Source organism: Prionailurus bengalensis, chromosome B2 (assembly GCF_016509475.1).
Source record: "Prionailurus bengalensis isolate Pbe53 chromosome B2, Fcat_Pben_1.1_paternal_pri, whole genome shotgun sequence".
In the NCBI taxonomy this organism is placed as follows: domain Eukaryota; kingdom Metazoa; phylum Chordata; class Mammalia; order Carnivora; family Felidae; genus Prionailurus; species Prionailurus bengalensis.
Window position 1 is genome coordinate 26,953,398 of NC_057349.1, and position 27,781 is coordinate 26,981,178.

General features: G+C 38.4%; 1 protein-coding gene across 3 annotated transcripts in view; it reads left to right on the forward strand.

The window, feature by feature from the left end:
• Positions 1–27,781, forward strand: part of GMDS (GDP-mannose 4,6-dehydratase) — a 629,590-nt gene that overhangs the window by 516,199 nt on the left and 85,610 nt on the right. Inside the window, exons 9-10 of one of the 3 annotated variants that reach the window (XM_043590960.1) lie at positions 16,691–16,787; positions 21,002–21,003. In XM_043590960.1, coding sequence (XP_043446895.1) covers positions 16,691–16,787; positions 21,002–21,003 — 99 coding nt within the window. Of the gene's footprint in view, positions 1–1,746; positions 1,757–5,985; positions 6,091–16,690; positions 16,788–21,001; positions 21,004–27,781 lie in introns of those variants that run through there. The other 2 variants (XM_043590961.1, XM_043590959.1) reach the window with 2 other exon arrangements.

Here is a 27,781-nt window from a genome sequence, read left to right on the forward strand (position 1 = left end):
TTTTGCAAATTCTTAGAAAAAAGAGATTGATGTGAAGTGCTGAGCATTCTAGATGAACTAAAGATCTGGCTTTGTCCCTTTAATAAGAGTCTTCTGAGTGGCAGCAGTTACCACCTGTGTGCCCAGTACCCTTCAGGTCTTGCTGTGTCCTATCACTAGAGTTGTGGGAACAGAATGCTTACATTGCATATTCTTCATAGTTTGTCTGAAAATATAAAATTCCTTCTCAGGGCTAGATAATAAAATCATGATGGCTTCGTGAATGCTGTCTGCAAGTTATGTTCTATTGTTTGTTTTTTTTTTCAATTTCCTTCCTCTGGATCTTCTTTGGGCCCCATGCATCAGCATACCAATCTCAGCTGGAAGAAGAGCAGGGAAGCCACAGGCAATTTCATGTGCTACAGCCAAGGCTGTTCCTTGGGCTTCAGAGTCCCCACTGCAGCTGTGAGCTCTGATGGGCCAGCAAGTCCTTCTTGGGAACAGTATCCACACAGTCAGAAACCAGGCAGAAAGGAGCAAAGAAAACACACTGATATCTGAACAGAGCTTAGAAGGCCAAGGATAGTATTATACCTCAGTAACTCATAGTGCTATTACAGTTTGAGGAGACATGCTTTTCTAGACTTTCAGGAGTGTATATACTTCTTTCTCCTGGGTATGCTGTTTTCATCTTTTTCAGAATTGCTCGATTTCAGTCCTAAGACATTCATCCTTATCTGTACACAGTATGGCATAATATTGTATTGTAAAAGCACAGTACCAGTGCCACATTCCCTGAGTTTGAATCCCAGCCCTACAACTTCCAATGGGAGTCCTTTATCTGTGTCTCTATTTTCCCAACTGTAAAAATGGGGATAATAAGAGTACCCATCTCACAGGGATGGGGTGAAGATTAAATGGGTTAAATATATTTGAAGCATCTGAAACAGTGCCCTATGCTTCTGAAGCTCTATATTAAGTATTTGCTATCAATAAAGTGTGTAATTGATTGAAAACATTGGTCAGCAGTGAAAACAAGGAAAACATAAAATGTGGAAACAGTATGATTGGAAAAGTGATTATATGTGTGGGGAGAAGAAATGTTTCATGTTTGTGTGACCAGACAGAACTGAACATAGACACTTAGCAGAGAAAGGCGATTGCAGGAAGAACAAACTTGCCGGTTGTAGTTGGATAGAAATTATGGGTGTAATGAAACATCTCTTCATCTCTAACACCGACCCCTTCTGAGAAGTAATTGTCTATTTATTAGAATTAGGACACCTTTTTGCTGAATCTATCTCCTGTAGAGCAGTGGTTCTCAAACTATAATGTTCTGTGGATCACTTGGGGATCTTTTCAAATGCAGATTTGGAATCAGTAGGTCGGGGCAGGGCCTGAGATTCTGAATTTCTAATTGAGATACCAAGTGCTGCCAGTGCTGCTGATCCATGGACCACACTTTGAGTAGCAAAGCCTGAGAGAATTATGGAGTCTCAAGTTTGAGATGCACCTTGACAATCATCAAACCCAAACCCTTATCACTTTCTACTTTGTTTTCAGTCATCTGTGACTTTACCTTCCCTGATAGACTAGACAGTGGGCTCTTTCAGGGCAGAATGCAATTCTAGTTCCCTTTTTTTCTGTACCTTTCATTCTGGACAGTACAGTGTCAGACATTTTGTAAATAAATCAACATTTTAATGAGTCTACAATGGAAAAATAACTTATGGAAGCTGGGGGATTTGATTTTAGGGGTTTTTGGAGGGGGGAGGGAGTACTTGCTTATAAATGAAAAGACTTAAAGAAAAAAATTCCAGGCATCCATGAGAAACAGTTCAGTGGGCACCTATAACTAGTTTGTTCCTATTCTTCCTTTTCCATTCTATCCCTTACATCTCCAGTATTCATAAGATTACTTAAATGCCAGTTGAATTTAATTGTAATTGGATTGAATTTATCATCTGATAAATTCAGGTAAAAGAGTTCTCTGGACTTTCCATTTCTGCTATTAATAAATTCTGGAATGCACAAAGATGAGATGAAGAAATCTAAAAAGCAAGGGTCATACATACCTCTTTTCTTTTATATGGCTTGAAAGAGGTAGACCAAAAGATGACTGGAATCTCCGAAGAATGAAGCCAAAGTTTCTGGAAATTGCTTCTGGTCCTACCATGACTAAACCAATCTCTAATATGAGATGAGATACTATGCTTTTTTAATACAAGTCACCTCAGAGCCTAAGGAAGGATGGTTTATTTATTAATCATTAGGTACCCAATCCCACCAGTCCTTGATAAATCAAGTTCTTACAAATGAACTAATTATTACTGCATAAAGTAGTTTGCTTATTTTTGACAGATTATTATAATTTTTGTTATTTTAAAAATTATGATAATCTGTCAAAAATAACCTGAAAATTGGAGAATGTCTAAGAGCTTATCTTTTTGGAAACATGTAATGTGCTTTCCTATCACATTTTATATTTTACAACATTTGACATTGCTTAAATCCCAAGACTGCATGAAAGTCCATAAGCCCATGACCAATGTCTTTGTTTGTATACATCTTAAGGCAATTTTGTTTCTGAATTGTAGTATGTAGAGCAAAAATTTTAATTAGATTTACTTTGTATAAATCATTTTTCATTCACTTACATTTTCGTCCTTAGCTGGCTAGCTGACTTATAAATTTGTTTTCCATAAAAACATTTTGTAGGAAACTAACATTAGTTAGAGAAATTACAGTATGTGAAAGCAAATATCTGGTCTTTTTTATTTTAAATACAATGCTGCAAGTTGAAAATTTGAACAAAAATTAAAAGTGCAAAAATTAATCTTTGCAGTGTAATTTAGTCATCTAGATAATCGTTATGCCCTCAATTTCATATTTTACAGAAGATATTTCATGTTTCAAGAAAATTGTCCATATTCTTTTATGGACTTGAAAATGCATTATTGATTACTTAGGTTAAGATTGAGGGTTTTTTGCACCTTTTTGATATGGAATTCATGTTGCTTTTAAACAATCCTTCAAAAGGCTTTATTAAAATGTATACTTTAGAAGAAATTAATAGCCTCTGACTACATGGAAGCAACATCTTAGTCTGTAAAAATATGTGCACTTTGTGTTTCCTCGAGGAATCAAGCATGACATTTTATTTTTATGGGTATTCTGTTGAGTTATGAAGGATGATATATATAAGTTCTTATTTTTTTAATGTGTGAAATATCCATGCTAATAAAACAAAGTATTTAGGAAGGAGAGTTGAATGAATAAGCATTTTTAGTAGTCATAATTTTTTTTTTGTTTTTAAGGAAGTGAAACTGAACTCAAAGTAGCCTTGGGGACACTCGGATCCAGGGCCTGGAGATCTGTGAGGGCTCTCTCTGCTTCTTGGAATGCTGCCTTCATTCCCTCAACATGTTCCTATGGCAGAGGACATCATTGATAGCATTTCTGGGGATGCAGACTAACACAGTAAATGAAGAATAGAATCTTTTTGATAGTTATCAAGAAAGAAGACTGAGGAAGGATTCTGGCTGGCCCCACTGAGCCCTATGATAACCTCTAGACCATTCACTGAAGACAGAGTATGGGGCCAATGCCTAGGCCCTGTCTTGTTAGGGAGAGAGAATTCTGTGCTTGGCAGGCCATAGAAGTCCATAGTCTGAGTAGGAGAGGATCAAGGTCCTTCTCCAACAGCAGGATGTTATTTCTAGAAGAAAAGCAGAAAGTACTGCTAAGCAGACAAAAATAACATGTTCATATAGCATTTAATGGTCATTTAATATGAGCCCCAAAGTGTGCTATGAGCTGCCCACTTATTCAGTTTAATTCCAGGTCTGGGGCACTGTTTCACTGAGAAGGATACTGAGGCACAGTGAAGTCAAGTATCCTCTGAAGGTTACCCAGCTAGTGAGTGGTAGAGCCAAGATCTAAACTGAGTACTTTTTGACTCAAAGAGCTTTTTGTATTGCACTTTTCATCCTACTTGCTTATATCCTTCAAAACAATCTTTGTAATGTGATGGTTGTATGCTAACAGTGGGATCACATCATAAGGAAACAACTTGCAAAACAAGATCCAGGCCCACATGCCTCTGTGAAAGGGAGGCCCCAAACAGAATACCAAGAGAGCAAAAGAAGTCAAACCTTGGTTTTTAAGCATTCAAGAGCCCATGTTCTGGTGGGAAAAAAAACAGATTTGAAAGATCTTTCAAGGATAATCTTTACTATATGCAGTTTTGTTCATAAGCTCTGTCACTAGAAGCAAATCCCCCCTAACCTGTAGCACCACACATAGTTCCTTGAGCATCTCCTGTCCTTTCAGATCCACAATTGTAAGCGAATGAGCCAGGCCTGGCATCTGTGTCAGTCACCAGTGTCCTCGGTGCTCACAACAACTGGTCTGTAGTAGATGCTCTGTGATACCTTCTTACTTGAGCCCAGATGGATAGCCAAAAGCCAGTTTGTCCAGAAAAGCCTTTCAGGAATGTTCATTGTCACCCTAACTTCCCCTAGTTGGATTCATCGTGGTTCACTCTCTCATGGTGGTGACAGCTATAGAGAAGCCACTATGCTTCCTACCCTAGAGAGCTGCTAAGGAAGGATGATAAGGACCTTAGTTTACACAAGTGCCTGGAGGTGGAGATGGAGAGGATGGACTGATCCAAGAGACTTGGAATCGATAGGATTTGGTGAACAATTGGATATAGAAGGGAAGGGAGAGATTGATTAGTGTGCCGTCAATTAAGATAGAAAACTTTATGCCCTCTCACAGTTTTACCTGCTGTAATTTACATGCTTAAAGGAAAATTATGGATATTTTCTCTAAACTGAACTTTTTCTTTAACCTCATTATTACATGATTTTCATATCAGACACACCAATCACTATCTGCAATATTCTCACTTCAGCTGTTTGAAGGCCAGTTATCACTTTCTAATTCTATTATCGTTTTTGAAATTATCTGTTGTAATTTTCACTGAAAAAACCTTGAAAGATGTTGCCATCTATATGTTTAGAATTGGCACCAATATTTTCTCTTAAATCTTTGATATCATTTGAGTGATTTTTTGCTTTGAATTTATTAGAAAAATAGCATGTTCGTTTCGGTTTGGGTGAGTAGAAGATTCTCGGGGAAATAGATCAGTACCACATACAATCCTGATAAAATTTAAGGTAATGTTGGGCAATTAAATTCCCATTTGGTCATTTGTATTAAGAAGGCACCCTTATGACAACAAATGTTTTCTTCCAAGAACATTACAGGGTGTTTGTTTATTTGGAGGAGGGTGCGTTGTTGCGGTTGTTTTTAGTGTTATGTTTTGCTTTACACTTTCCCATCAAGTTATTACTAAGTAATGTGAAAAGGAAGTACTTTTCTCCTACAATTAAAGTGATAATAGCATAAACCCAAATAGGTAAATACTTGTCTTGACTAATTTTTTGTCGCTAATCTTGTTAAATTTTGAGAAGAGAGTTGTAAGAATAGCCTACAGCCTTGTGAGCTCCACCATCCGTGCTGGGGGGAAAAAGATGTTTCAGCCAATGGAAATATTTATCATAGTTTGTGGCACTCTGTCTACATTTTGGGTAAAAATAGCAGGGGCCAGAAATTATTATTTATTTAAAAAAATTATTCATTTAGAAAGAAACTCATTTCTAAAATCCTCTTGGCTGAGATAAGTCATTTTATGTTCATGCATATTCTTCTCCTAATTGGGAATTATTCCCTGGTGGGTAGGATTTCTGGCCCCTGGGCCTTGAGGATGAGGGTAAGGAAGACTGTAAAAAGAGAAAGGCCAGTGGATAGAGGTTAGGGTGTAAATCTTGTACCCCTGTGGCTGGTGTATCTGCTAGAAAGTATTCCTCAAGAATTGGCTGTGCCTATGACTGTGTTAGATTGCATCATGGGAAAACAGATCCCTCCCAATGAGTTGTTTTGTTGAACAGAATTTTCCCAAGACCTACTTCCAAGCGTTCTATTTGGGGGGAAAGTCAGAAGAAAGAAAATCACTGTGTCTCTGCATTTTTTCTCCTAGGGAGATTTCATAACTTTAAATGTAGGTCCACTAAGTGTCCGTCTCCCTGACAGAGCATGGCTGCATTTGTTTTTGACCAGCTGCCTCTGAGCCCCTACTTGCTTTAAGTCCCACCTGAAAGCTTTAACTCCAGCTTGCTACATCTTTCTTTGGTGTCCATACTATCTAACCAAGTTGAACAAAATCTGTGAGACTGAATGTTAGAAATATAACTCACCTTTAGTCATCATCACTTTGAATCTGCCACTGTTGCTAGAAAAACTCAATCACTGTGAGAAGCCTGCACAGAAAGCCTATTCCCAAATGTAGGTACTATGGGAACTTTCTGGCAATACTCTAAATAGACCCAGGCCTTGAAAAACATCTACATAATATTTAGCCACAATAAATAGATTTGGATTTGTCATATAAGCTTCAACTTATTGAAAAAGACTCTTTCCCCTGCCTCCCTTCCTCCTTCCCTCCTTCCTCTCTTCTTTGTCTTTCTCCCCTCCCCTCTCTAGCAATCTGAACTCTATTATTTGCCTTTGTAAACTTCTAAGATAGTTGAATTTTTAACATGTAAAAAACCCCCAAAATATAACATGCTAAAGTGATGTGTGAACCTTTACTGAAACAGCAGTTTTTTAATTATTAACCTGTATAAGATCTAATTTGAGCCCTGATTTCATGCTGTGTCTTGGAGGCTGAGGCAACCCTCATTCTATTTCATGTATAGTTGATGTAATTCACAGGGTCGCAGGTCAGTTTAAGTTCTTTAAGGGTCCATTAATCCTCAGAATAAATGCTTCTTCTATAAGTTACCTAATTAAGCAACCAGCATAGTTCTTAAGATGTAGTAAATGCACCATAAATGTGCTATTTTTCCCCTCTTTTTCTCTCCAAGCAAAACTCATCTAAGAGAATCAGAAGACATTTCCTTTCCTTTGAGTAGTGTAGACTCTAATTGGCTGACAATACATTATTTACCAATATACACAAATAGATGTTGGTATTGTGCAAATTCATTCTATCAGTACTGAAGTGATATCACCATGATCACCATTGGAGCAATGTCTGCAGAAAGGTACATCTAAATGGGCTCTTAGCCAAAGAGGGAGGTATGGATGGTAGTTAAGAAGAAGGAAAGCATTCCAAGTGGGTGGAATGGCATGAGAAAAGGCATGGAGGCAAGAGTTAGTAAATTGTATGTGGGCGATAGGCAAGCTGATAAACTGGGTTGGACCAGCCAGACCACATTGGGGCATATTGAGAGATACTCACACCTACTATTCCCTCTGCTTCTCTGCACTTCCCACTCATTCTCTAGGTCTTAGCTTAGACATCCTCCGTAGCCCAACATCCTATGCTCAACCAAGTCTTGCTAGGTGCCCTTCCAGTCTTCTGGTATCACTCTGTGTACCTTCTACCATCATTCATACACTACATTGTAGGGGCCACTAGACTTTAAGCCCCCTAAGGACAAAGGCCATCTAGTTTTCTCATACCTGTGTCTTCAGCACCTGGCTTACTTTAGTAAATACTTTTAGTAGGCACTTAATAGGTATTCAGTGAAGATTTGTGGGAGGTGGGAGGAGGAGAGATGGATAGATAAGATTGGGCAAATAGAGGAGGTACAGAGGACAGAGGCCTTGAGCTATGGCTGAGACTCATACAGAGCTCAAGCACTAGTCCTTAAATTGTACCTTCCCACTACCACCCCTTAGTAAGACCTCCATTCATTTTGCTTAGTCCTGTAAAACAGAAGAAACTCCACCTACAATCTTTGGAAGTGTATAAGATGCCCCAGGTGAGTTAAAATAAATTAAAATAAAGCAGGTGGATAGAGCATGGTTAGCAATCCATGCAAAGATAGCATAGAAACACCAAGGCTTGTTTAAAAACTAGGTGTGCATTTGAGCTTCCCTTCACTGCCATTTTACAGCTGAGAACAATTTCTGGTCTTTTTCCTATTCGATCTCTTGATCTACCCTCGTTAGACATGACCACACAAAGCTTTTTTCATTGAGTTAATCATTCTAAATTTCCTAAAGATTTCCTAAAGATAAAGCATAAGGAAAAGACACTTTGAAAGTACAATTTAAGTCTCTCAGCAATACTGATAAAAAGAAGAAAGCAAGGAAACATTTACCAATCAATAACTCTTATTGATAGTAATGTTTGGGAGGGGCCTCCCATGAAAATGACAGTGACCTTTTAAGAGGGCACCACACCTATTCTGCTTTTTCCAACTGTGTGAGATAGAGGTGTCATCCAATGACCTTCCCAAAATTGTTCAACCTCCTAAACTCCTCTCCCTCCACATGTAAACTGCAGATTGTACTACCTGCCTGATTCTTGATGTGGGGATTCATTAGTTGGCATTCACAAGAGGCCCACGATATGGAAAGCACAAAGTAAAGGTAGTTTTTACTCTAACAAGTGACATGAACAGCTGTTTAATGGATTTAAATTTTACACTTTTTGTTGTAGTTGATTATTCATTAACTGCATGCAATAGCTGGAACCCCATTATTTAATAACAATTATCCTTATTAACATAAATAAAATGGGGTAAAATTGAGCATGAATGGAGACAGGAGTCCCCATTTCAATAGCAGTATTGTCTTTCTGTGCACAGCTAAGTTCTCATATATACATAAATTAGAGTAGACTTTGTGATTAAAACCATGGTCCCCTGAACATAAAAATTACACTCTGTCCTCCTCTCCTGTTCCACTGAGTGGTTGCCCTTTACTTCTTTCTGGTAAAAGTCTCTCCTGGCCTTGGGCTTCAGCCTTCTTGTCTCCTCAAGAAACTATCAGTTATCTCTCCCTTCTCTGCCTTCAGCTGTCCTACATTGCTCCTTCCCATCAGTATCTTGACATTTTCAGATCCTTACATCTTTAAAAAATGGACCTCTGCAAACACTCATTCCCTTCAGACACTGCCCTTCCTCTCTTTTCCCTGCTCTGTCAAAACGTACCAATGAATTGCCTCCTCACCATCTCCCTGTCCTTACCTCCGTCCCTCTGCCACACCTCAGTCCACCTTCTGCCCCATCACCCCATCAAAGCAGTTCTTTCTGCCATCCCCAGGGACCTGCATGCTACTAAATCCTATGGACCAGTTTCAATTCTTCAATTTTTGACATCGATGCAGCATCTGGCATTGTTGATGTACTCTCCCTCCCTTGCCAAACACACTGGTCCCTCACTTTCTGAGATCCAACCAGGTGTGCCTGCTTCTTCCCAGGTGGCTCTTCCTCAGTTTTTGCAGACTTGCTCTACCTGCCTTGTAGTGTTTTCCTCCATGGATGAGATTGGAGCTGGGGTGTCAATGGCTCTACAACATCAGTTCCTCCAGATGTCCAGAAGGCAGGGTGAGAGAGGGAGATATGGAGGAAGCATTGCGTCTTTAGGGGAGGCAGGCAGGGCAGTAGCCCTGGGGATAGAATTCTGTAGGCCATGTCGAGGGAGTTGCTGGCAACAGCCTTGGTCAGAGTCCTCTGCAAACTCATGTTTGTAATGATTTTTCCTTCATTGTTGGGATTTTTTTTTTCCAGTTAACACCAGCACATAATTTAAATTCTAATCATTCAACAGGAATTGTCACCAACTCCAGCAATCTCCCACCCTCCACCCCTTCTTCCCCATTTTCACAGCTATTCCTACCCACTGTGTGGGCCATTCTTTTGGCACTTTATGTCTGGAAAAGTATGTTACTCTGCTCTGTTAAATTGTCTTGATTTACCTCAAGAGAGTATTTACTCTTCTCTATGTTTTTCTGTTCTCTTTCTGGAAATCCTTTTGCACTCTATTATACTCTTCTAGCTGATTACTTTGGCATTTACCTCCATGTTTCTAAGTAACATTTTTTTATTGCTGATTCTTGATTTTTATCCCCTTCTAGGCATTATCTATTGGCATCCTCTTATTCAAAATGAGGGTTTTGTTTTCTGTTCCTCCCTATTTCTCCATTCTCTGAATATTCTATTACTGTATTTTAATTTGAGGATAGCTTAATATTCAGTGTTAAATTATCATGACTGATCAATGGTTTTCATTCCAGTAAACAACAATTACTTTTTTTCTGTACAATTGTCATTTGTTTAACACAGAGCTAATAATTTTCATTTGTCTTCATTTGCTTTATTTTCTATATATTTATCACTAACTACCCCAGACTTTGCTCCAGCTGTCTAAATCACCTTTGAATGTGTTCAGGTCTGTGGGTTATTCTATCAGTCATGTCTTCCTGTAGCAGGGCCTATAGAACCTTCTGACCTGATTCCATCTAGACTGGTGGAGGGTTGGCATTGTGTGATCTGCCTTCATGCTCATCTGAAGGGTTCTCTTAGCCACTCTCTTAAGTTGGGTCCTCTATTTCCTGGCATCTTTTTAAAACCTCCTTCCTCATCAAGATAAAAAGCTTCTTTACAGGGAAGGAAAACAATCAACAAAACTAAAAGGCAACTGATAGAATGGGAGAAGATATTTGCAGATGACATATCAGTTATAAAGGGTTAGTATACAAAATCTGTAAAGAACTTATCAAACTCAACACCCAAAAAACAAATAATCCAGTGAAGAAATGGACAAAAGACATGAAAAGACACTTTTTAAAAGAAGACATCCACATGGCTAACAGATACATGAAAAGATGCTCAACATCACTCATCATCAGGGAAATACAAATCAAAACCACAGTGAGATACCACCTGTCAGAATGGCTAAAACCAACAACTTAAGAAACAACAGTGTTGGCAAGGATGTGGAGCAAGGGGAACACTTTTGCACTGCTGGTGGGAATGCAACCTGGTGCAGCCACTCTGGAAAACAGTGTAGAGGTTCCTCAAAAAATTGAGGAAACCTAGCCTACAACCCAGCAATTGTATCCAAAGGATACAAAAATGCTGATTCAAAGGGGCACATGCACCCCAATGTTTATAGCAGCACTGCCAACAACAGTCAAATTATGGAAAGAGCCCAAATGTCCATCAACTGATAAATGGATAACAAAGATGTGGTGTGTGTGTATATATCTATATACACACAAACACACATACAGTGGAACATTTCTCAGCAATCAAAAAGAATGAAACCTTGCCATTTGCAACAACATAGATGGAACTAAAGTGTATTATGCTAAGCAAAATAAGTCAGAGAAAGATAAATATCATAAGATTTAATTCATATGGAATTTAAGAAACAAAACAGATGAACATAAGGGAAGGGAAGAAAAAATGAGATAACAGAGAGGGAGGCAAACCATTAAGAAATCCTTAAATACAGAGAACAAACTGAGGGTTGCTAGAGGAGTGTTGGGTGGGGAGATGGGAAATGGGTGATGGGTATTAAGGAGGGCACTTGTTGGGGTGAGCACTGGGTGTTATATGTAAGTGATAAATCACTAAATTCTACTCCTGAAACCATTACACTATATGTTAACTAGTTTGGGTTTAAATAAAATTTAAATAAATAGATAGATAGATAGATAGATAGATAGATAGATAGATAGATAGATAGATTTTTAAAAATAAATAAAAACTCCTTGGTTTGATGAAGCAAAATCTTATTTCTAAGAATAGTGCATGGAAAGCAAATATTTTTGACCCAGTACATCTGAAAATACCTTTATTCTGCCCTCAGAATTAAGAAGGTAGCTGATGTAGATTGCTTGGTTGGAAATACTTTGCCCTTAGAATTTTGAAGGTATTGCTCCATTGCCTTTTAATTTGCAGTGTTACTATGGGAGACTGAGAGCCATTTTGCCTCCTAGTCCCTGTGTATTCTCTCTGGAAGTCTGTCAGTCTTTTTCTTTGTCCTAATGTTCTTAAATTTCATGTGATATGGGTTCCATCCATTATTCAGAGCACTCTGTTGGGCCCTTTCAGTCTGGAAATGCATGTTTTTCTCTGACCAATTGTCTTGATTTTACTTAATTATCTGCTCTTCTCTGCTTCCTTTTTTTCTGTACTTTTTCTGGAAATTCTATTATACTGACCTCTTGAGGCCATATTCTGATTTTCTTATCTTTCTTCTGGTTTTTCATATCTCCATCTTTTTGCTCTCCTTTCTGGGAGATTTCCTCAGTTTATCTCCAAAATCTCCTCTTGAACTTTTAATTTTTTCAATTTTTTTTCAATTTCTAAGATTTTTTTTTCCAAATTGTCCTTTATTATATACTATCTTATTTTTGTTTCTTTGGTATCTTTTCATATCTCTGAAGATATTAATGGTAGAATGTGTGTTTTTGTTTTGTTTTTTGATTACCTTTTCTATTTGTCCTATTTTCTCCAACTTGCTGGTTTTCAATTTGTTTGTTATGATTTCTCTTTCCTATATGTGGTTTTCCCCACATGTCTGTCTGGTAGTCCTTGGTTTTCTGCTCATGTTTAAAAGTGGGGGCTAAAAAGCTAATTGGGAGTTTGAGAACATAGTTAGAGCTTGTTGACTATGTCACTTACAGGGGGACCTAACAGGACCATTTAGTTTGGAGAATCCCTGATACCCAGAGAAGATTCCTCGTCTCCTGCCTGAAAGGAGACATGCCTGACTGCCAGCACCCTGGGGCTGGTTGGGGAGTCTCAGCATTCTGTGCACATACCTCACTAGATTTTTCCTTGTTTTCAGCATCGTGGCCCTACCCCTTCCCAAGCCCAGTGACCTTCAGATCTGGGACCTTGTTCTCCAGGGAGGGTGAGGCAGTTGCCAAGCAATGTGGGATCTGGGAGGGAACTGGGCATCACACTGCTTCTCAAGGAAAGTTGTAATCCGCCCTCACTTCCTGACATCTGAGGGCTCCTGCAAGTGTAAATTGGGTTCATTTTCAGCTTCCCCACTGCTGGCTTAGGAGTCTGTTTTCTAGGGCTTCTGCTAAGTCCTTTAACACTCATCCATCTGGCCTTCCAGCTTCCAGAATTTGGTTTCTGTTCTCTTTCTTGCTCTTTTAGCCTTTCTGAGTATGTTCCCTTTTGAAAGGGACATCAGACAGGAGCAAAACTGTACAAACCACCACCTTCATTCAGAACCTAATAATTCTCCCAGGACTACTTTGTGTCATTTTCTAAATTGTAGCTTTTGGCAACGTCCTGTTTCCTTATATACATCCTTAATAAAATAGTACTTTTTAAAATAATCCTTGAGAACTTTTGTGATATTCAGGTTTTTATAAGGGGTGCATCGTGCCCTCCCTTACTTTAACATAGTCTCCTATGCTTGACTTAATACAGTTGACTTTGCTTTTGTTGTTCCTTAAAGGAATTCCTAGTTGAGTAGATTTTAATAACACCTCATCTTTCCTTATTGTGCTTGATTCTGTTGTTCTTGAATATTTTCTATTGCCACTTAATGCTTATTAGGAGCCAACAATATATTTTAAAAGTTGAATTATACAGAGGCTCTTCTCAGTGAGCTGTTGATCTAAATTGGTGGGTAGCAATTCCTTTTAATTAGCTGAATCCTCTATTCCCTGTCAAGCTACCTTCATTTCATTAACATCCCAGCTCTGCTTTGAGTCATAACATTGCTTGTTAGGACAAGTTAGCTGTTACCTTTTACTTGTTAATACAAGTGTTTTGTGTATTGTTGTAACTGAATGTTTTTTGGCCCTTGGCCGAAACTTTTGCTTACTGCCTTCATGCAGACCTAGTGCAAATTACAAAGCGGTTTTGCCAACTCAGTTCTGCTTTGAGCCCTTTCCTGGTTATACTCGATTATTCGATGCAACTGTATTAGTAGTGGGGGCAATGCAGTGACCACAGAGAGGATTTGGACTGTAGACAGCATTTGCAAGATGGCAGCCCTGTGGACAGTATTCAGACAGAGGCCAAGAAGTGGGCCCAGAGCTGATACACACAGGTGCCCAAGTAGCATCAAACTCAAATCTAACCTGCAGTTTCCTTCTGTCAGTCGTTTCCCATTTCAACTACTGTCATAAATCCCACATGTTAGGGGCACCTGGGTAGCACAGTCGGTTAAGCGTCTGACTTCAGCCAGGTCATGATCTCGCGGTCCGGGAGTTCGAGCCCCACGTCGGGCTCTGGGCTGATGGCTCGGAGCCTGGAGCCTGTTTCCGATTCTGTGTCTCCCTCTCTCTCTGCCCCTCGCCCGTTCATGCTCTGTCTCTCTCTGTCCCAAAAATAAATAAACGTTGAAAAAAATAAATAAATAAATAAATTAATTAATTAATTAAATAAATCCCACATGTTAGCATATGGCTTAAGAGCAGCCAAAAAGAAGCAGTAAACTGCAAAACTTAAGCTGGTCCAGCAATGCAACTTTTTGGTATGAAAAGGAATTAAATGTTTTAAGTTAAGAATGAGGATATAGCATTAACTCATCCCCTAAAGCACGAGTAAGGAACCTATGACTTACAGGCCAAACCCCACCTGTTTTCTACTGTCCTGTAAGGATGTTTTTATAGTTTTAAAGGGTAATTTAAGAAAAAAAAATGATGATGATGATGCTGATGATGATGATGAAGAGGAGGAAGAGAACAGAATGGGGAGGGGGAAAGGAAGACTATGTAACAGAGACTATATGTGATATGTAAAGCCTAAAATATTTACTTTCTGGTTCTTTACAGAAACAGTTTGTCAGCCCCTGCTCTAAAGACACAGCTGGCTTTTCCTCATTCCTTTCCTGTCCGACATGTTCCCTCCCCAGTCAAGCTCTCCAGGTCTTTTCCAGGCCTTTATCAACTTAAATATATGTGTGTTCATGTGTGGTTTCAAAGAAATCAACTAAAAGTACATTTGAATCACCAATTTTCAAGTTGGTGACATCTGAGAAGATTTATCAGTAAGAAGGACAGAATATGTATGTGTGCACATAAGTCAGCCTGACCCATTATAGATTACATACCCAGCTACCATAGGAGAAAAGAGTAAAACTGTGAGCAGTGATTTTTTAACCCTTTCGGCTTAAAGACAGATGTTGGACTGTTTCTCTTTGTTAGTATTAAACATGAACAAGAATAAAAACATGCTTATGAGATACAAATATCCTTTCACCCACTGAAAGCCTTACCAAAGAAAAGGCTCCACTTCAACAATTAACTTTAAAATTAGCTAGGTAATTTTTAAAGTAATGATTTATCTATTCTCCCTTACTGCAGATATTTGCCAACATGTGGTCTTTTCTATTAGAGACAGATAGGGTTTATAACCACTTTGGGTTTTCTCATTTTACACTATTTTCAGTCTGCATGCTCTAAAGCATCCGCATACCATATCCAGGTGAATTTTCCAAAAACTTAGTTCTGACCCTGCCAAATTAGTCTAATCAATAGTAAGAAATTAAACCAAAAAAGTAAGTTACCAAACACCTCTTTTTGAGGCAACTAATTAATATAATGCCAGTTGTTCAGTTTTATTATTCAACATATACTATGAATCCCTATGTGTTATGGGATGTTTTTCATATTTGCCTTGAGTCCACTGGCAAATTCAATGTGCTTAGAAACTGAGTTTTCCCAACAATGACATGTTATCCCTCTGCTATAAAAAAGTAAGTTGAGAATAGAACATTCCAGTGATTGTTCAGAAATTAAGCTTATAAGGGCAATTTATGTCTCTACTACCCAGCTATGTCCAAAGTACAGCCACAATCAATATTTACTATTTGTCTTCAATGACACGTGTGAATGACATAGTCAAGCAACTAATTTAATGTTCTACTCTTTCCTTTGATCTCCACTGTGCCTCTGATCCAGGGAGCACACAGAATTGTCCTGTTGGCATAGGATTCCTCTCCAACTGATAAAGCAAACTAGGTCTGGTGATAAGCATGGAAGTCAGACATTACTTTGTAATTTCTTTTCTTTCTTTGCTGAAAAGTTTCATTTGTAAAAATAATCTTAATTGTATACTATTTTCTCCAAAGGCTAACATGAAGCCAGTGTCTTCATTTCTTTAAAAATGAGAACATAAAATGGAATTCCAGAAAGAAGTTGGTCTTGAAACTTGTGAGCATATCCTGCACAATGTGCGGTATAGACTTGAGGAGGGACTGTTTCCAACTGTGGATGTTTAAGGAAGAAAAACCCAAGTCCAAAGCACACCATAGCTGATGCTAATATACCCTCTCTTAGCAAGCAGTAAACCAGTTGTGTACTTTTTTGGAGGTTTAATAGTCTGAGATTTGTTAATGAGGCCTACTGCTGACTGAATAGAGGAAGGGAACTTGCTATAACACAGAGATGAGATGAATGGTTAATTTAGGGTATGAAACTTATTCCAAACTGGAGTGCATTGAAGTTTACAATAAATATCCCTAAAACATCACTGCAAATTTTAAAAAATAAATAAAAGGGAGACAGAAGACATTAATTCATAATAATTGATGTTATCAAGAATAGTCTAAAGAAGTACAAAATCTTTGAAATCCCTGTGCCCAATTCCTTATTCTGGCTAATCTGTTCACTTCTGAAGTTGCACTTCTGAACCCATCATGATTTTCTTACAAAGAAGGAAAAAAAAAAACCCTACCCTTTAGAAACAGATCTGGAAAGGCTTTGAAAGTCACTGTTGCCCTGATAACATGGTGACACATCAGCTGTGTTCCTGTAGTTAATGAGCTTATATACTCCTGCAGGGAGAAGGCTGAGCCATCCTGAGGGACTATAACATGGCAAATGCTCCCAAGCAATTAGAGGCTGATTAAGTGTTTATCTCCTTTACAGGTGGGAAGGAAAGAATGAAAATGAAGTGGGCAGATGTAAAGAGACCGGAAAAATTCATGTGACTGTGGATCTCAAATACTACCGACCAACTGAAGTGGTAAGGACTCCTTGGCCACCCAGTGTGTGGCCACATTTGGCTGGCTGGTTGGCTGGGAAGATGTTCTTAGTGAATATCCACAGTCAGCCTTCAAAGCTTTCCATTGGGTTCTCTGACATCCTTCAATGGTCAGGTCCCAAAACAGACTACAGTGAATTGAATTTGAGTTGTTATTCTCAGCACGAAATCCATTGCTTTATCAAGGAAAACAAGGGTAAAATACAGCCAAGGAAGTAGTTGATTTAAGAAACAGAGACTTCTATCCAAGGCAAGTCTCCTCACATTATTAGCTTTGATAGCTGATCCCTGATACGGGATGTCTGACTTACAAGGCCCTCCATAACCTGCAAGATCTCAAGACCTGGAGGGCTGCATACCTTCCCATTTGCACATGCACTCACACATGTACCCACACTCACTCACATGCGCTCACATGCACCCACACGAACCTAACCCATAAACAATCCCCCCGTACATTTTTTTAAGATTTAGCTCATGTACTGTCCTGCCTGTGAATACTTTTCTGGTCAATATACTACTTACTACCACTAAAATCTTTCCTCCTTCATTTGTATCTACATCATATGCTATGCATAATCATGCTGTAACACCTATTATAATTTATCATACTCATTTGTTTACATGACCTTCTCTTTTTACCAAATTATGAATTCTTTGAGGATAAGGTCTTTTTAAAAAATATCTTAGGCTTTAATAAGTAGGTGCTTAATAAATATTGACTGATGGGTGGATGAATACAAAATTTTCTGTATTAATAAATGACCTATAGATTGTTAGTGCCTATTATCCTTCTTTCCTCAATTTATAAAGATTTTTAGCTTGGTGCTGTTACTTTAAAGAGGTCTACCTTCATACTATGGTGACAAAACCCAGCATGTTAAATAGATCTAAAAATAATCAAAAACAGCATCTTCAGAGAGAATTGTTCAGAGGTTTCCTAATGAAATGTACATTAGCTGTGAAAATAGAACCTGTTTTATCTGTGCTTTGAACCTTATATGTTGTACAGTATTTCAGAGATTAGGAAAACCCCAGAGAAGAGAAACTGACAGTGAGTATGTCATCAGTAATCACCCTCTAAAATCTCTTTTTTTAAACAAAAGAACAAACTTCATTTCATGTACTCTGACACACAGGAGGAAGTAAAAAGGAAAGGAAATCAGCAGTGCTTAGAGACTAGAGCTGTAGAGTCAGTGCATTGTCCTGGCACAGGGCGTGGCTGGGTCTCTAACACACAGTGAACAATGGTTCCCTGTGCTAATGGCAAGTGGGTGTGCCAAGGAGAGGATGTGCTCCATCTCTGGGGGAGGAAGATACCAGCACACTCCTGCTGACACCGCAAGGAATGCCTGTCTATGGAGCCCCCTAGCCACACTGGCATTTGCTTCCCTGTCCTAAAGAGGTGCCACAAGGGTGTCATTTTTCCAGACTATTGCACAGATCACATAAATGGACAAATTTATTTCTCTCCTCACAAACAAAAATTGTCATCTCAGAGTAGAAAATTTACTGAGCCCACAGAAACCTCCATCCTTGTAACAACTGAAACGTGGTTCTTTCTCTGACACCAAAATAGTTTCAAAAGCTAGGAAGTCATTAAGAATGGCTTGTCTGTCATTCTTACTTAGGCAAGGTGGGGGATTGATAAGGACACAGAACAAAAGAATTTGCTGAACAGGAAAAGGACCCTTGGACTAACAAGATGGTTCTTAGAGTCCGTATCGACCCCTCTTTCCTGCCCTGACAGTGCTGCATCCCTCCTCATTTCTTTTGTCCATTCAAATGTCATCATCATACCTGTTCTGTTTACACTAGTGTTGTTTGAACATAAGAAAAGCATCTTATTTCAAATGCTTGCTTGCTTTTTTCACTGATGGGACTCTCACCCTAGCTTTTCTTTTGATTTGGGATTCCCTGCTTGATTGGAGATTTTTAACTACATTTCATCTTTCTAAGCCTTTGGGCTACATTTGTTTTGTTCACTCCACTTCAACTTAATATTCTGTGGGACAAGCTTTTCTTGTATAGTGAGACTAAACTTTTAACCTCATTCCTCAGAACAACAAGTTTTCCCAAAACTTGGACCAGCTTGACAGACTTATATAGAATTGCCTTAGGGGTGATAGTATTCTTCTAGTTAAAAGGTGACCAGAACTGGAGACTGACTTGTAAATGAGCTTTCACTTAGGTGCAGGGCCCTAAAACCAACACATCTAGAGTCATTCAGAGTGAGTCCTGAAAAGCACCCAGCTTCTCTGAGGTTTGTCAGCACTCAGTATAGGGTGGACGGGGAATTCTCCCATGTCTAAACTGGATCCTTCCCATTTAAGTGTCTTAAATCCATCTCGCAAGAGCCAGAGACTTTTTTTTCTTTCTTCCTTGAATTCTTTAAAACTCTGATCTCCTGATTAGCTTTAATCATGCATCTTCCCAGATTCTCAGCATATAGGGCACTCTGAAGCCAAAAACATAAACTAAATCTTCTTAGAGTCAAATGGTTCCAGAATGACTGCTAGGAAAAAAATAAATAAATACCATCAAGAAAATTTGAAAAAAAAAATGATAAGGACATATCAGGTCTCAGAACATCAATACCCTAATGCAACTGAAGGGAAATAGAACTTTGTTGTTTGAATAAGATTCAGGCTAGTTTTAAGAAAGGTTCTTTACTCAGCACAGGACAGCACTACCCCAAAAAAGACCACCGATGATGCCATATAGAACATACTTCCACATGCACCAGTAATTTTTGTCCTCATTGATTTAGCCACCACAAAACCTTAAATCTTGCTTCTGTTACCAACATGGAAAGTCTTGAAAGTTTTTGTTCTGAGCTAAGGACTCTGGCATCCAATTAGAGCAGAATGGAGTCACATTCTTTTAGTTCTTTACCTATCAATCTCTATGTTTCCTTTAAATGTTTAGTTTTGCTTCTGTGAAGATCTTGATCCTGGACATCAGACTTTAAATCCCCCATTGCCCCTGATTTCCAGTATCTGGTGATGGCAATGTTAACGCTTGAGTTCTGTGCCTCTTAAATCTCCTCTCTTGTATATAATTTCCTGTATGTATACCCATTTATACACAGACTCATTGCAATGTGCTTCATTCAGAGAGAAGAAGTAGCGTCATGCCTGAGTGTGGCCTTAGGGCCAGACCGCCTGAGTTCAAAAACTGCCAATGACTAGCTGTGTGACTAGGCAAGTTACTCAACTTCTCAATGCCTCTGTTTCCTTGACTTTAAAAATGAGATCAATAGGAGAGCTAGAAGTCTATAGAAGTGTTGAAGAATTAACAGTCAATTATACAAAATGCTTATTAAAATAGTATGTTACACAGTAAAATACCCAATATTGATGTGCTATTATTGTTATTTATTTATTTATCCATTTACCAAATATTTACCAAACACTATGTTAGGCCTATGAGCAAAACAGACACATTCCCCACCCTTGTGGAAATTGTATATATAGAGAGAGGTATAGATCAGTTTCTTAAATCTAGTACCTTTTGAAAAGTACAATGACACATGATAAATTGTACAGATCAACCAGTAAAAAGTAGATAAGAAAGTATAATAAAGTCTTCAAGCCAACATTAATAAGTACTTTGATATTTTATTCTTGATTTTTATCTTTTCTAATTCTCCTTCCGAAGCTTTAGTAGCTATTCGGTGGTATGGAAATAATAATATTGATTTACTACTTAATTTAAAATAAAATAAGATGTCTTCATTTTCTTTGAGAATTTTTCACTTGGAAAATTTTCAAAGGTTGTATTAATGATAAATTCATCTGAATGTTTTAACCACACCAAATTTTTAACCACACCGAGAAGTCAATCCATTGAAGGAAAAAAAAAGGCTAAGAGTTTGTTTTTTGTTTTGTTTTTTGGTTTTTGTTTTCTCAGTTAAACTAACAAAAATCACTTTTTTTCTGCAGAGTATTTTAGGAAATGACATAGGGCATATATTCACAAACCAAAATTCAAATCACATGCCTTTCATGAAAAATATCTTGACTTAAATGCTACTAAATGTTGTAAATTAAATTTTTTTCTTGCTATTATATTCATCTCAACATTCATTTTTCTTGCCATTGTATTTCTAGTGTCCTCAATTGTAATTGATTTTGTTCTGTTTACTTAGATACTTTCTGTTTATTCCCATTCTTTATAGATATTAGAAAAATCAGGAGTTAAAATCCAGAATTGAGAAGGCAGTAACTTCAAAGAAGTCCAACAAGCTAGTTAAAACAACACCTTCCTTCAGTAAAAACGTGTGGCCTGTTTCTAATCAAATTACCATATGCTTGTCGAGTTGTCCCCTCTGCAAACTTTTCCTAATATTTTTCTGTAAATGATGTTAAGTTAAATGGCCCATAATTGCTTGCTCTATCTCAGAGCCCTGTTTAGAATAATGCTGGGTAACACTTTCCAGACCTCAGGAATCTGATCTATCATCAGAAGATGTGTATACGTCCTTCCTTCAGCTCCATCTCTGGGTACTGGGGGTCTTGAAACTGTCCCCTTTCTCTCCCATCTCTGTTCTCACCACCTTCTCACACTTCCCCTCCCAAAGCAGGAAATTAGATCCTCCCAACTCCAACCCTTCATCTTCTCAGCACTGTTAGAGCCAGTTGATCTTTCCCTGTCCTGATCCTCTGACCTCCAAAGCTCTAATCCTACCCCTCCACTGCTGCTTTTCTTTGTTCCTTGTTTTGACTGGTGGGAGCTAGGATAAGGAGTTGCAGAGAGAGCAAATTAAGGGCGAGTCCCTTTCTTCCTGCATTCTTGGACCTGTGAAAGGAGAGGCTGTTCTGTAAGACCCCTTCCAATTTTTCATATCCTAGCATTCTCCTCTTTTACAACTATCACAATGGAGTGGGATGCTAGCACTAATGTGCCATCATAATGCTTCCTCTGAACTTCTTATACTTGTATTTTATAAATAGTTTATATCTCTAAATCACTGTTTATATATTTTAAGCCTCCCTCTTAGGCTCCTCATACTAATCTTTATATCCTTCCTTAATCACATTGACCTTTCCTGCCCTTTTCCTTCCTTGGATTTAACCAAAGGAGCTTTAAGTTTCAGTCTCTTCAGTTGATTCTCAAATATTCTACTGTATGTTTTCCATACTTCATAGGATCCCATACAGAACCCCTAGGGGCATATAACATTCCTCTTAAAGCCTGTGTTCTTTCCTTGGTTGCTACCCCCCTCGAGAGCATTTCATATCTAATGAAATAATAATTGGGTACTTACTATAATGCCCCCAACATCCTATTTTTCCTTGAAAGTTTTCATGATTAGATCCTGATCAGAACAATGTAATTAATGATTCATAAAATCTATATGAATATACATAAGTATATACTTTATCTTATTTAAAAATATTTTTTGTATTTGTCCTAAAAACTCTCTGATGTCCTTCTGTAGATGGGGGTTTTTCTCTGCACCAATTAGGAATTCCTATAAAATCTGTACTTCCCCCCCCCCCAAAAAAAAAGCTGTCCAGCTAATGACTACCCCCATTTATAATTACAGTGTTGACCTCTTGACATCTACAAAAGAAATTCCAAAATCTTAGAAATTTGTTTTAGCTTCTGCAGCTACTTTTCTTAGGAAGAACTATTAGTACTTGAGTTCAGCTTCTACCTCAGCTAGCCCTGATGCAGCTTACTCAAAGTATAGAATTACTTATGGGAGGCCCATCCATCATGGGTGTGATCACCTGTTCCCTCTTCATTTTCATCCAGCCAGCGAGATCTGTATTTTGGAATTTTAGAAATCCCCATTTGCTGTTTGTTTGTTTTTTAAACAAATTGACAGTGTTTTTCCTGTTGTATCAAGCTATATTTATCTTCTAAAATAAATACGAAAATCTTCATTCATGGAGATTTCATGGATAAATCTATCTATGGTTTCCTTCCTCCACTCTATTCTGCTTTATCTTCTCAATAAGGTTAATTATTCCTTACCAAGTTTGATTTTTTTCCCCAGCACTTTGTTCATTGAGGAAAAAAATATTCCAAGTATTCCAGGTCTACCAAAATTTAGTCCATGTACATTTACTCTTGGCCCCTATCTATCTTTATCTTACCCTAGGCCTTCTGTTGCCTCACTCTCCATGCCCTTGGTTCATGGCAGACTGGTTTCTTCATTCACTGTCACATCTACTAGCAATGTTGAGAATTCATTTGACTGCTTTTGTCAGAAACCTCCAATTTGGTATCCACAGCTGATGGTCTAACTTAATAGCTCTGATCTGCCTCCTAGATAATTACCTGTTAGGTGCTTGGCCTGCTGGTAAATACCTAGTTCCATTCAGGTATCCATAGGTGCTGTCCTTAATAGCAAAATCCAGTTTGTACATTTTGTAATGCTGTCATAAATTTGCTGGTTTCTTGGATAAATCAGAAGTGCACTGCTTCATGAAAAGCTGGCGTAAGAATATCTAAACTTAAGGGCACCTGTGTAGCTCAGTCAGTTGAGCATCTGACTCTTGATTTCGGCTCAGGTCATGATCACCCAGTTCATGGGTGCAAGCCCCACATCGGGCTCTGTGCTGACAGTGCTGAGCCTGCTTGGGATTCTCTTTCTCCCTCTCTCTCTTTCTGCCCCTCGCCCATTCGCACTCTATATCTCTCTCTCAAAATAAATAAATATTAAAAAAAATTTTTTAAAGAATATCTAAACTTAGAAATAAGTAGGTTTCTAAGGTATTAAAAGATTATCTAATTTCAGGATTTATTACCAGAATCTTTTAAAAATAGTAGCTCATTGTATACATTTAAAATATAACTCTTATTTACCTTCAGCTTCTCCAGAATATATCAGTGTATATAAAATAAAGTATTCTTATATGATTGCGGTCTTAGAGATTCAATTAAAAAAGAATGTTTACTGAATTTCTACCATGGAGATAAGTCCTAGAACCTCTGTGAGAAATGTGAAGATGGATGAGATAAGGTTCTTGTCCCATGGTAACTCTCAGACAAATGAGGAGGAGCATCTAGGAAGCTGTTGGGACAATCTAGTGCAGGTATAAGAAGGAGCTAACTGAACCAGGGCAGCGGAGGCGAGAAAATCAGTGACAAATGCCAGGACATTGCAGAGATGGTGACCACAGGATTAGGTATGGATTAGATAGTGACATGTGGATGACAGACAGGAACTGAAGGTGGTTCCCTGGAGTAGAGGCTGAACCGTGAAGTAGGTGAGAGATAATGATGCCAGAACTCACATCAGAGATATAAGAAGAGGACTCCGTTTGCAGTGGGAGGTGTTGAGGAATTCTGGTACAGTCATGGTGCCTTAGGGATATCCACATGGCAATATCAAGCAGGAGTTGGAGCTGGAGGCCTGGTGTAAAGAAAAGAGGTCAGACAGGGCCTCTAAACAGGGTAGCTGTACAAAAGGAAGAGTTAAAGCTCTGAGATGAACACCCCAAAGAGAGCATGGTGGGTGAGAGGAGAGAAAAGCATGAACAGGGAGCTAGTCACAAAGCCAGGCAATTTGAATTTCAGGAGATAAGCCTCAGAAACCTATTTTTGGAAAAGTGGGTTAAGAATTTACAGAACTCTGGGGCATCTGGGTGGTTCAGTCGGTTAAGTGTTTGACTCTTGATTTCAGCTCAGGGCATGATCTCACAGTTCATGAGATGGAGCCCCAAGTCAGGCTCTGTTCTGACAATGTGGAGCCTGCCTGGATTCTCTCTCTCCCTGTCTGCCCCTACCCTGCTCGCTCTCTCTATCTCTCTCCTCTCTCTCTCTCTCTCTCTCAAAATAAATAAATAAACATTTTTTTTTAAGTCACATAATTCACCAATCAAACATTTGTGTCCAAGAGCTGCAGAGCCAGACTAAAGTGTCTGCCATCCTTGATGATTATTCCCTGCCTTCAAGGCTCCTTACCCAGCTAATATCAAAGAGTTTCCATTAACTGGCAGATGATTACTACCTGTCAATCCTGGCAAAACTGAATTTCAGATGTAAGCAGAGACCTCATTTCATATTGATATGTACTGGAAGGTTACAAAGCATCTTAGAATTCTTAAAGATGAAAGAGCTTATATAAATATAAGGTACTTTGTGCTGCATATTACCATTTTTATTACTGTCATCATGATTAATTATCATCATCACCCACTGCCGTGAAATCATTAGTTATCAAGAGACATCTGAAAGGATACTTTAAGCTTATCAACTCCTGAGATTTTATTTAAATCTTTATTTTGTTTTGCATCTATAACTTCATGCAGAAAGGGTTATTTGCTACTTACCAGCTCTGTACTTCTTGATCCAGTGGCAGAAATGATGGTCACAGTGAAAGTTAAAGGAGATGAGTTAGGGACCCTCTCCTCTTACTCTGCTTAAACTGTGTATTCCCAGAACCTATAATAGATCCTGAGATCTAGCAAGTTCTATGACTACTCCTAGAATGTAAGTATCCTTAACAGTCTAGAGAGCAGCCACCAAAGAGAATATATTAGGCCATCATGTATGTTCATAGTGCTCCATTTACCTGCCAACCACACCCTTCCATCCCCTCTCAGAAATCTTCCTGCAGAAACCTATCTTTGTACTTGCTTCTTACAACGAGCTAGATGTCACTTTTACAGTCTAAAATCTGTGTTGGTTTCCTATTGCTGCTATAACAAATTATCCCAAACTTAGCAGCTTAAAACTACACAGATTTATTATCTTATACTTCTCGATATTAGGAGTCTGAATTAAGTTTCACTGGGCTAAAATCAAAGTGTTGAAGGAGCTGTATTCCTTCTGGAGGCTCAGGGTTCTTGGGCTGTGGGGTATTCAGTTGGCAGAGAATGATTAATCACTTTGACCCACTGCTGGATCACAGTGCTTTCTGTTGTTTGGAAAACACATTATTTATCACTTGGAGAAGAAAGAAGAAATGGGGGACTCTAGTTAATTGTCATTTTAAAGTTTAGTAATATACGTACTCAAAAAAAAACCCCACCAAAATACTAATATGCACTTGAGCAACTATGAGGACAAACCATCCTAAGTCTGAGGGAACAGTAGGCAAAGGAATAAGAACAGGCTTCCTAAAGAATAGGAGCTTTAGAGTAGAGTTTTGGAAAGACTTTTGGTTTGAGAGACAGAGAGAACACACTTCAGGTTGGGGCAGGAGGTGTCCAGGAAATGAACCAGAGGGGCCTGCAGAGACAAAAGACAGGGAGCCCGTCGTGCACAGAGAACCTGTCCAGCACAGCAATAATGAGGCCCATCACCACTAACTCTCCTTCCCAGCCTCCATTTGTGCCCAGCACATCCTCTGTTCCATGTTGCTGTGCCTCCAGCCTGTCTGCAGCAGCTCAGCTGCTCTTCCTCCTTTATTTCTAGCTTATTTCTTCTTCTTTATTTTTACCTTCTTGTATTTGTCTTCCTGTACTTCATCTTCTCTTTTCTTGCTGTCATGGGTCTTAACATCAGTCATGCATCATTCTTAAACTCCGTGTAGCCACTATTCTTTCCAAGACCACCAATCTGCCTTGTGTTACGTGGCATCTGACCCCTAACTGTCTTAAATTCTAGAAGAGTGCCCCTTGCGTGTCCTATGATGTTAGTTAAATTCTGTGTTCGAGACTAATTCCTAAACAGTTCACAGCTGTCTTAATGCTTAAAAGGCAAAGTCAAGAATAGAGACGACCTTACTTTCACAAGAAATTTTGTTTATCTCATAAACATGGGTCCTTAACAGCTATTCCAAGGTCAATCTAAATATGCAAGTTTTTTTTTCCCAAATATTCAAGTTTATCGTGAAATGTTTCCCAATCTTACAGGGAATTTGTTGAGAATGAAATTAATCCTATGTGGAGTGGTATTAGAAAGGCACTATACATTTTAGATTCAAGTTGTTTCTATTATTTTTGGAAAAATGTTAGCAGAGAAAATGTGCCTAAATGATCTTCTAGAACCACTTGTTGAACTTTTGGGAATATGTCAAGTTTCTCTAAGTCAAGATGGTGAAAAGAAATAATCTGTTTCTGAATTCGTTTTTGCTTTGGAAGGTTAGAGAGTGAGTGCTACATTGCCTTATTAAAATTCTAAAATTTATAAGAAAGTGCGGTGGTAATTTGAATCTGTTCTACTGGCTAGCATTAGAAATTTAAAAGTATAACTCTCAACACTTTTTATTCCCAATCCTCTCACTTTTATAAATCTCAAAGCTTCGAACTTCTCCTTCCTTCTGTTTTTTCCACTGTAGCATAACAATGAATATTTCCCACCAGTCTCAAAGGGCATATTGAAAAACTGATGAATTATTAGTTTCTAGGCCCTGCACAAATGTCAGCCCATTGGTGAAGCCTCCTTTTATTTCTTTAGGCAAAGTTAGCACTTAACCTCTTATGAAGCACTTGTCCCATTGTAATGTGATGTGTCATTTCCACCTGGGACCTTGGGGGCAGGAATGACATCTGATGGCCTTGGATAGTACTTGGTACATAAAAGGGGATCAATTAATGAATGCATGTATGCCACATCAAAGGATCATTCTCCTGCTTTCCAACCAGCTCTGGTATAAACAAAATTACTCCAACACTGTAATAAACTGTAACTAAATTCCAAAGGAGAAAAAAAAGTATAAAAATATTTTTCCTCTTTTCCTTTCTATTTGAAATTCTACTACAAGATGAGTATTGGGTTTATTCATGGCTTACATCTGTACATCCAACCTTTAAACAAAATTCATCTTCCTTTTATATCCCTTCATCTCTATATATCCCCCATTCACGAGTTCTTTATTTCTTGCCCTTTTCTTTCTTATTTTTTTGCTGATATTGCCTTCTTTCTTTCTTCATCTTTTCCGAAATTCTTTTTTCCAGAGGTTCTGATTGTTTCCCTACTCCAGTCCCTGCAACTTCTTTCTTAAGCAATACAGACCATCTCAAATAATCTTTTAACCCATTCCAACCCACCAGAGTTGTGTACTGGTGCCTCTT